The 10,983-nt window shown below is 39.7% G+C and overlaps 1 protein-coding gene across 4 annotated transcripts in view; it reads right to left on the minus strand.

Annotated features, from left to right (window-relative positions):
* Positions 1 to 10,983, minus strand: part of pcnt (pericentrin) — a 52,767-nt gene that overhangs the window by 24,506 nt on the left and 17,278 nt on the right. For all 4 annotated transcript variants that reach the window (XM_067459169.1, XM_067459167.1, XM_067459166.1 and 1 more), the window contains exons 16-26: positions 10,634 to 10,712; positions 10,197 to 10,413; positions 9,393 to 9,592; positions 8,716 to 9,149; positions 6,046 to 6,649; positions 5,730 to 5,930; positions 5,432 to 5,584; positions 3,081 to 3,227; positions 1,573 to 1,733; positions 1,251 to 1,432; positions 840 to 1,057 (exon numbers count right to left, since the gene is read on the minus strand). In XM_067459169.1, coding sequence (XP_067315270.1) covers positions 840 to 1,057; positions 1,251 to 1,432; positions 1,573 to 1,733; positions 3,081 to 3,227; positions 5,432 to 5,584; positions 5,730 to 5,930; positions 6,046 to 6,649; positions 8,716 to 9,149; positions 9,393 to 9,592; positions 10,197 to 10,413; positions 10,634 to 10,712 — 2,596 coding nt within the window. The remainder of the gene's footprint in view (positions 1 to 839; positions 1,058 to 1,250; positions 1,433 to 1,572; positions 1,734 to 3,080; positions 3,228 to 5,431; positions 5,585 to 5,729; positions 5,931 to 6,045; positions 6,650 to 8,715; positions 9,150 to 9,392; positions 9,593 to 10,196; positions 10,414 to 10,633; positions 10,713 to 10,983) is intronic.

Raw genomic sequence — 10,983 nt, forward strand, 5'->3', positions numbered from 1 at the left:
GTGTTTGTTTGTTTTTTAATAGGTTTGGTTTTAGTTGGTTATTTGATGTTATAAAAATGAGGGTGTGGCATTATGATTGACAGCTTACTCGAGCAAAGTTGTCACTAAGATAACAGAGACAATTGACTCTTCAGGATTTTAAGGAAGAGATTTGAGCTTTAGCTTTAATATCTACATTTCCATAACTTCATTTCAAACTGACATGAGCTGTTCTGCAGTAAACTCTAATAACAAATACTACGGGAGCGCGGGTGGGGTTTTGATAATCGCAACACTCCTTCCTGCTGTGAAGACTCAGGTCCAAAATCAGCACAAGATGTCAGCATCATATTCAGACAATGGTGGCTTCACTTTTTTTTTTACAATTAACTTTTTTAGTGAAGGGGCATTGCCATATTTTTTTTACAGTCTATGGTTAAGAGAAATCCTGATCAAAAGTGACAACAGGGTTTTTACCTTTAACTAAAACTATTAAAATATATTTTTAGTAAACGACTAAAATAACTCTAAAAACTAAAATAAATAAATTAAACAGAAAGGTGTATTTAACATTTGAAATATTTCAATATAATATATTACTTTTGATCAAATCAATGAGAATCGTGAGCATAAGGCTTTCCAAAAAAAAAAAATATATATATATATTCTTCAGTATGAAACTAATGGCACTAACAATCTCATGCAGATGTGCATAAATGTAACAGATAACTATGTTCCTCTCTAGAATTGCACTTCCATGTGCTTGTGGCCACCAATAATGCTTCAATACATTAGACAGTATACAAATTCAACAAAAGTCAGTAGTGGGTGAGACAGGGGCGTGTCTCTGAGAGCGGCACCTGCTGTGAGGACTCGGATAGCAGCTCCAGTAGTTTATCAACAGAGGTGCGCAGACGTGTACAGGCTCCCAGCATGAGCTCTTCTCCTTCTGCCTCCATCTCCCCCTCTGGCCCAGAGAACATGCTCTCACACAGCCTCTGAGACAACTCCAACCCCTCGTCCACAGCCGAAGACCACACACTACAATCAGCATCTCCTTCCGTGCCAATCACCTCTCCTGAAAATATTGATTATTGAATGTTTTTATCGTGAGCTGTTTTTATTGTGAGAATAACATATCAGATTGCATATTATATATATATATATATATATATATATATATATATATATATATATATATATATATACACACATACACACAGTCATTGATCAATACAGATTTTTCATTCAGCAAACTCGCAGAAACTTACCTGCTTCATGTGAATCACGGCTACTCCTAGCCATCATAGAGATGGGCGTTTTGTCTCCAGACCGACCACCTGATACACAAACCCCTAACTTGCGGCTGATGTGCTCTTCTGTTGCCATAGTGATCCGAAGCATCTCTATGAGCATCCGCTGTAGTTTGTCACGTGCTGTTTGCAGGTCTTGTCTGATAGGGACCAAATAAATGTTTAAGTAAAAAAAAAAAAAAAGAGCATGAAAACAAGGTTGCTCTGCAAAAACAGTATGCAGACTATCAGTTATTTTCCCCACGATGCCTTTTTTCCACATCTCCGGGGGTCAGCTGACCTTTCCTGTGTGGCCGTGTTGAGGTCTGCTCTGAGCATGGCCAGTAGATTGTCTCCTTCCTGGTTTTCCCGGTCTCTGCGTTGCAGGAGCGTCTCCAGCGTGTCCATCTCAGCCCGCTTGCCCTCTAGCTCCACCTGCAGCCCGCTCACCTCCGCTCGCAGCTGAGGAAGAGGCAAGAGAGATACCACAGACAGGAAGCCAGTCATTACATAGACAAAGAACTGTTTGCCAAAGAGGTGTCAATATAACTAACAAATGAGGAAGAGGTTAACGTCTAGAGGCACCATAAAATAAACTTGCAGCCAAAGTAAATAAAACAATGCCTGTCTGTGAAATGTACAGAATGTACAGCTGTTTGAGCCTGAAAGGTCCAAAGCCAAAAAGAAGGAAAAAAGATGAGGGAAAACAGCCACAAAAGCTGATGACAATGTAGCATGCATTTAAATAAGGCTCCTGTAAGAATTTGTGGTGTATTTCAACAGCCAAAAGGCATGCAAAGATGTAACCATAACAACCAGCTCTACCAAATCTTAACTAGGCCCTTTGTTACCATTTCCACCCACCACTTATTAAGTACCGATTAATGCTGTGCACCAGCATCGCAACACCTCCTTAATATAGCAACTCAATTGTCTGGGAAGACAGATGAATAAAGTCTGGATTTGTTAAAACCTCTCTTTGCAGGGCTCGACAATAAGGGCTGCCTGTTGGCTCGGGGCCAGCGTGAGCGTCGCTCTGGACGGTTAACAGAACAATCACTTGCCCAACTGGGCCAGTGCTTGCATAGTAACAAAAGTCTATAATTTGAATCCGTTTTAGCAAGATGATGCCAAAAAGAGAACTCAATTTGATACTCGCATGATGCGAGATGTTTTGTGCTTGCGCCATTCAAACACGCTGAAGCTCAGATATAATGTTAATACTGAATTGAGTTTTCTTTTGCATCTACTTGCCCTTGAATGGATGTCTTCACACAAAATTATAAAATTCCAGACATTTAAATAGCAGAAAATTCACACTGATGGTCGGGTGAAGCGTCAATAACAATCATTTCCAGTTATACTCTGTATCTGATATAAATAAGACACGTAGCCACAGTATATAGTAACTATAGAGTTTACTTTATTCTTCTCCCAGTTTACCAGCCACTTACTTTCAGGCATTTCGTGAGATGTTGATAAAGTTACGTGATGTAAATCCGACAGATAGCAGAGGCACAAACTAACTTGGCAGCACTAATCACGCATTATAGATTAAATAACAAATAACAAAAGTGAAAAACTTGAAGTAGTATTATCTATGTTCATTTAGTTAGTATGTAAAGGCTGGAATACACTACATACACACACACACACACACTAACACACCTTGTTAACTATTATATTTTTTTATACTGATTGTTTAATTTAATATTTAAAATAACCACTGTGTCAAGGTTGATTAAATATTAATGCTACACTGAACATTTGCTCTAGATGTATGACGAGTTGACTGATTGGATGTTGTACCTGTGACACTACAGTGTCTAGCTGCTGCAGTTGTGCAGTAAGTTGGCTCATCTTGTCACTGTAGGCGAGTTCAGTTTGCTCATGTTGCCGTCTTAAAGTCTTTTCCAGCTCCTCAAGAGCAACAGCCTTTTCCTGGTCACTCTCCTCCTAAAACACAAAGATATACATTAAGGGGCAACTGCAGAAAAACAATGAATCCAATATCACTCTTCAGCTTCACTCTCCACACTAACAAACATAAACCAATTGTCTGAATAAAAAAACTGATCAAAATTTACCAAGTGATCTCTATAAAGAACAAAAATAAAGTGATCATTGACAAAACGAGCCCCACACAAACCTCACTCAGTCAGCCAGCCATCACTCACGTGTCCCTACACTTCCTCCCATCTGTAGGATTAATACTGTCAGAGGACCTCTCTAATGCTCCAATGGGAAAGTGGCCAACTGACAAAGCAACTAGCATAAAATGTCAGAAAGGCCCCGTGCAGCGATTTGTGCTAGAGAACAGCTCAACAAGGTCAAATGCAAAAGTCTGACAGCGTCCGATTCGGAGAAAAGGTTTAATGTGAATGATGGAAGCTATGATGTACAGTACACGGTGGGGATTAGTATTAATTTAAGCTTAGAGTGGACCTTCCCCCACTCCAGATGTTAACTCCCTCACCCAATAAGCTCAGCTATTGCTTATAACAAGTGTTTGTGAGAGTAGTATATACACAATCATACAGAACAATACGGTCAAAGCAATAATTCACAATAAGTTGAAGGACTTGTTCTTTTTTTTTTAAATATAAAAAGCAAGTTATATCTTGAAACTTATCTGAATCACATTGATGGCATCATGAATTGCAGGCTTTTTAGAAAAATGAGCCCTACTTTTTCTTAGGCAGTAACTGTAAACCATTGACACAGAATTGGAACTATTAAAGTTAAGTGTAGAGTGTAAATCAAACTGATTTGAACTAGTTTACAACATCTAATCTTCATTTAGTAAAGAAAAATGAAAACCGAAAATATAAATCAGGACATAATCAAAATCTTAATAGAAAACTATAATAGTAATCTTAATTAGGCTAATACTGATATAATATTCAGCATTATAATATATATATATTACTGATATAATATTCAGGCCCAGCCTGAATTTTTAAAATCAAACAAACCCATACAAAAATCCCTAGAGAGCGCCAAAGGGAACATACGGACATACAGAAAAACATAATTGTGAAGAACTGGGTCCTACCAAAGACTTAGTGCTACCACAGCCCAAAAGCATTTTTTAAAAATAAAATATAAAGGGTTAGTTCATCCAAAAATTAAAACTAGCCCATGATTTATACACAAAGGATGGGTACTTGAGGGTGAGTATGACATTCTTCTTTCAGACGAATACAATCAGAGTTGTATTAAAAATGTCCTGGCTCTTCAAAGCTTTATACTGTTGGGTCAGAAAAATTGTAGCCCCTTAAGCAGTTCAAAATTACTTGCGCCATGTCTGACGTGCATAAATGGTGTGCAATGTGGTCAGACATAGTGTAAGCATTTTGAACTCCAAGAGGTGCACTTTTCCGGCAAGTTGAATACGGAAGGAGAGTCGCCGGAAGCTAGATAATTTACTTTATAAAGTTCTAAATATGGATTTTTTTTCTTACACAAATGCGTCGCTTCAGGCGGCCTTTATTAACTCCCCAGAGCTGTGTAGATATCTATAACGCCGGACAAATGCACTTTTAAGGACTTTAAAAATGACCCAACAGTCACTGCCATTATAGCTTGGAAGACCCAGGACATTTTTAATATAACTGTATATTAATATAACGTCATATACACCTAGAATGACTTTTGGCTGACTAAATCATGGGATAATTAAAATTTGGGGTAAACTAACTCTCAAGACCACATCCTAAAATGTAGTTGGAGACATTGCAGTCCAACATGGCTCTGGTATATAAAACTGGAGCAGCTCAGTGCCAAATTCTCAGACAACCATATCAAAGGTGAAGCTTTGTTCAAACTGTTCTGTGTCTTTTTTTGAAAATCATAGCAACTACTCAGAACATCGCAGCAACAGCACTTACACACTTATGAATGAATAGCTAAAATTTGATTGGAAGTGGTTGTATGTGGACAGTTTTTTATTCTATTATCTCTGAAGTTTTTTTTACAGAGATAATAGAAAGCATTCAAAATTAACTGACCTTCTTAAGTGTCAGAGGGAGATGTATATTAAACAAAATACATAAAAGTATAATAAATAAAACATGCAAAAAAACATTAACAATAAGCTTGCACTTTAGCGGTTAATAGTAGAATATGGGTACTCTAAAAGTAACACCTCCTCCTCTCACCTTTAACTGAGCAATTTTTTGTTGTAGTTGCTCCTCAGCCTTGCATTTGAGAAGTTCTGCCTCTTCCAGGACGTGGAGGCGTTGCCTTGACGCATCTTCCTCTAATTCCCTACGCAGAGCCTCCAGTTCCCTGGCAGACACTCCTCTTAACTCCTGAGGTACAAAGAAGGAGAGAAGAGAGTTAAGGTAAGAAGCTCTTATCTTCTTACAGTTGACAACAAGACTATGCTAAATCCATGGTTAAGTCTAAATACATCTAAACAAAATGACATGCTCTTGTCTTCCTGAACACACATACCTGTAACTGTTGCTGATGTTGAGTGGCCAGCTCATCCAGTTGTCGCTTTTTCTCTGCAGTGGCAATATCAGTGATCTCCAGAAGGGCATCTCTATGCTGCTTCTCTAAAGCAACTACTTGCTGCTGAAGAGCTTCCAGAGCAGATCGATGCTCATCATCCAGAGCAGCCCTCTGAGAGGACACCACAGAAGACATCTCCGCCTGCATGAGTAAGTTAACACACTAGATGTAGCTTCTGCAATAAACTTTACATGGCAAATGAACTAAACTTGCATCAAAAACGCTCACAAAAATGTATCCCTCCATTAGTGCTCACCTGATGGGCTTGATGCAACTCTCTTGCCATGGCACTGAACTTATCCATATGGACCTTAGCAAGCTCACTCCTGAGGTCCTCTCTAATGGTTTGCTCCTCCTTTCTCACCCTCTCAATCTCTCGAGTATAATGTTCACGAAGGTCACACAGTTCTCCTTCCTTCTCATCCCGTACTGCCTGAATTTCCTTCAAGTATGTGCTCTCCAGTGTATCCATGTTTGCCAACAGCCTCTCCTCAAGCTCCTCCCTCTCCTGTTTGTGCCGTGCTTGAAGCTCCGCCTCTTGAGCTTCAAGCTGTGCCAGGTTGGTCTCCTGAAGGACGGCCTCTAATTTGTCGAGCTCCGCCTTGTGTTTATTTGTAAGTTCCATCTCCAAGGTCTCTAAGGCGGTCTTGTGATTGGCCCTCAGGGACTCAAGTTCCTCCCGGTGGTGTATTTTGAGATCCTGACACTCCTTTTCAAGATGCTGTAATTGTGCCGCTCGCTGGTCCAGGAGTGTTTTCTGGGCCTGTAGCTCCACAGCATGCTCTACCTTCTGTTGACCCAGGGCAGAATCTCTTTGAAGGGTCAACATCTCTTCCAGTTGTTTCTGCTCTTCTTGGTGCCTAAATGTATGACACACAGATAATGAACACATTTACTACATTAAGATATTCTCCATTTTGTAGTATTTCCAGATTAATAACAGTATAATAAAATAAGAAAACCAAAAATATTTTTATTTTACAGAAAAACTGCATGGATATCCGTTAAAGCTGTACTATTACCCCTTTTCCACCAGAATGAACTGAGTGCTAGTTCAGAGTTGGTTCGACTTGAGAGCCTTTAATATGATTTCTGACCTGTAAGGTTGCCAGAATAATAATCATACACGGTGTGTTAATAGGCCAGAGGAGAACTGGCACCCCGACTGAGTCTGGTTTCTCCCAAGGTTTATTTTTCTCCATCATGCCCTGATGGAGTTTTGGTTCCTTGCCACTGTCGCCTTTGGCTTGGCTTGCTCAGTTGGGGACACTAAAATTATGATCCAAGTTATTCAACTAAATATACAAATAAAATTAATTAATTAGGTCTTATTTAATTATATAAACTATAATACTAATCTGCCAACATTGTCGCTATATGATAAATTAAAATAAGCTGATAACATTACTGTTTTCTCCAGAACGACTGTATAGCCAAATTTAATTTTGTTGCAATATTGTCCTGATTGACACTGTGAATCTGCTTTGACACAATCGTCATTGTAAAAGCACTATATAAATAAAGTTGATTGATTGATTGATTTAAGAACTGGTTTGACTTTCCACAGTCTAGAGAGCCACCACAGAGCTAGGTCTTACGTCACTGTATATGTCTCATCTTTCTTGCTAGCGATTTAGCAACGCTAGCGAGGCAGTGGGAAATACAAACACACCAGGCTTGTTCGAGATGCATCGGTGCTGTGCGGACCGATCCGCGTAAGATATCAAAATACCACGTGAGCGATTTAAAAGCATATGCGGTCGCAGTACTTTGATGTCAGATGCAATCGGTCTGCACAGCGCGGACCGATGCATCTCAAACGAGCCTTCCCTCAATGGCTCATGGCTTTATCATCATACATCAGCATTAAAACGCCGCAAATCCAACGCATTCATGCAGCTCTCCATTGTTTTGTATAGATGGAGATTACAATAGAGCAGCTGTTAGCTTGATTAGCTGCTATTTTAAAAAAAATGGCGGTCACAAGTTTGTGTTCGTCTTGTTGATCACAGTAACGCCGCGTAAACCAGCCCAGCAATGTTTCGGTGCTACTTAAGAACCACTTTTCCTGGCTCGGAGCTTATGCTTTGGCTGTGAAAAGACAAAGAACCGATTTGAAACTATGCTCTGGCTCCGAACTAGCACCAGCACTGCCTTGGTGGAAAAGGGGTATATGTAATTTTTCCGTCCGCTAGAGGGTGCCTATTCAAAACAAAAAGGCGTAGTTTGATGATGCCAAGTTTGAGTGCAGAATCTTGGGACGTGTGGTCTTCACCCCACAGCCGGTGGAAAAGAATTGGGCTAGGAAATCATGGCAGAAATCATGTTCATGGATGTGATTATTAACGTTATTGTAGTATTAAGCAGAGCAGGACCAAATGTTGTGTAGCTGAGCAAGGCCGCTGGAGCGATTGTTGAGCAACACACAGCTTGTGAGCAGCGGGACTTTTATTATGACGAGACCGGACACAGTCGCCAGCATCATTTCTGCTTTTCCAGTCATGAATATGAGGTAACGTAGTTCTGTTTATCATATTACATACATTTAAGTGTATTTAAAATGATGTTATGACATTACTCTGTGCGTTGGCTCAGCGGCTGCTGTGACACTTGTTGCACATTGCTAAGAGTAAAGCGTTTCTGCCAAATAATCTCCTCGAAATCGAGGGTAACGCAGATATGACCCATTTGACAGGCGACTCTCTCAGATGTCCCAGTTCCTTGGTTAAAATAGCAATTCTCTCACAATTTAAAAATAATTGGAAAAATTTGGGATATTTCAAGAACTTAGCTGAACAACATGTATAACACTGGTCTGGTGGTTTTTAGATATTTTACTGCAAAAATACTACATAGTGCACCTTTAACATGCATTTGCCAGTAATATTAACATTGTATGCGGGTAAAGCGTAATGCAGTCTCTGACCTGCAGAGGGCCTCTTGTAGTTTGCTCTCCATCTGGTCTTGAAGTAGAGCATTCAGCTCTTTCACCTCTGCTGCCATGGCACTCTTTGCAGTGCACATCTCTCTGTCATATTGAGCCTGGAGTTTCTGCTTCATCGCCACCACCTGAGGGCTCTCTTCACACTCCAGACTCTTCTGCAGTGCTTGAAGGCTCTGCCTTTCCATATCCAGGAGCTTTTGGACCTCCAGAAGCCTCTGCTCCAACTCCCCTTTCTCTTCCAGGGCAGATTTCTGAAGCTGCTCTCTCTGGGAAGCCAAACGCTCCTCAATCTGCAATTGGAGTTGCTCCCTCAGTCGAGCCTGCTCTTCTGTCAACTCCTCACACACACGATTCCTCTCTGCCTTCTGTGCCTCCTCAAGGCGCACCCTCAACTCTTCAGCAGCATCTTTCTGATGCTTTAAACAGGAAGAGAACACAGCACTTGATAAAAAGGACTGCATTCATAAAGTTACCACTGATAATGATAATATTACAATATTGCTAAAGGGGCTCCACAATAATTAGCACGAGTTTCATCGTTCTACAGCATGAACACTATTTTTACACCTTATGACAGTGCTTGGTACCAGCCTTTGGCTACAAAGCTCCAAAGCCCTTTTGTCCCAAGTATAAAGGCCAGCTCTTATGTGCACTCTTACAGTCTCCTCCATCTGTCTGAGCTGCTCACGGTGTAGCTCCACCACTTTCTCCAGATCCTCCAAGTGCTTTAGGGAGAGCTGAGTTAGCTGGGTTTCCAGCTGGGTCACCTTGGCCTGGTGCTGCTGAGTCCTCTCCTTTACCTCAGCCTCTACCTGCCTTGCTACTTCCTGCGCACACTGTAGCCGCAACTTGTTTATTTCTGATGAGTGAGAGAGAGTGAGAGAGAGAAAAAAAAAAGTTAAAAATTTTGTTTGTACAACACCACTCAAATGTTTAGGGTTGGTAAGATGTTTTTGAATGACATCTCATGCTGAGCAATCAAAACTGAAGTAAAAATAGTAACATTGTGAAATATTACAATTTAAAATAATTGTTTTCTCCTGATTTCTGACTTTCCTATGTCAAAGCTGAATTTTAAGCATCGTTACTCTTAATATACTTTGATAAATGGAAATAAAACAATAAACGCTGTTCTTTTGGACTTTGTATATTTATTTATACATGAAAATATTTTTAACATTACTAAATGTCCCTGTCCCTTTCGATCAATTTAATGCATCCTTGCCGAATAAAAAATGATTTCTTTCAACAACAAAAAATTATACATCGTACTGACCCCAAACTTTTCAACGCTAGTGGATTTTCTGAAGAAAACATGAATGGCGTTTCCCCATGTAAAAGTTGCTGCCACAATGCTAGGGGTGTTTTCTTAAGTGTGCAAGTGCGGTTGCTGAAGTGTTCTGAGTGGTTGCTAGGATTTTCAAAAAAGACAAACCGATGTAACAGTTTGAACAAAGCTTCACCTTTGATATGGTTGTCTGAGAGTTTGGCACGGAGCTGCTCTAGTTCATGGGCGTGTTTGGTGTTGAGCTGGTCGATGTCTTTGTAGTATCGGTCAGTGAGCTCAGTGCGTGCCTGGAGTAGATCTTCTTTATATACCAGAGCCATGCTGGACCGTAATGTCTCCAATTCCTGCTGGTGTCTCTCCTCTAACTGCAACCGTATGGAATCTAGCTCCTCCTGTACAAATATTATATTATATATAAATTCTTCAAAAATTTTTAAATCAAAGGTTAGTACTCCAAAGAACTTGTGTCTAACACACGCTTCTCCCAAACTTATTCTATTAATAATCTACTAATAAATTGGTCAATGGTAGTTATTTGAAATGGAGCATGTTACTGCATCCTAGAAATTATGTGAATATGCACCATGCAAACAGCCAACTACAACAATTCACCTTGTGTTTCTCCAGTTGTCTTGTGATCTCTGTCATAACATCACTCCTGTCGTCTTCACTCTTCCCTTCTGAGAGAAAGCTACAAAACAATATATTGTCATCCTGTGTTATGTCCTAGGATGTGGTTTCATTATTTTGTATGCAAAATGTTATTGTGAGTGTATGCAAGTATTCACATTATTTGTTTTTTTTTGTTCTGCAAGAATTAGTGCATCACAAATGTTGCATTAAATCCAAATATTAAAATTAGTGCTGTAAATCAAGAAAAAAAAAAGAGCATATTAACATTTAAAAACATTTAAATTACTACAATATAAAAATATTAAAAACTCAATGGCATCTTTTTATAA

This window comes from Pseudorasbora parva, chromosome 12 (genome assembly GCF_024679245.1).
Source record: "Pseudorasbora parva isolate DD20220531a chromosome 12, ASM2467924v1, whole genome shotgun sequence".
Lineage (NCBI taxonomy): Eukaryota > Metazoa > Chordata > Actinopteri > Cypriniformes > Gobionidae > Pseudorasbora > Pseudorasbora parva.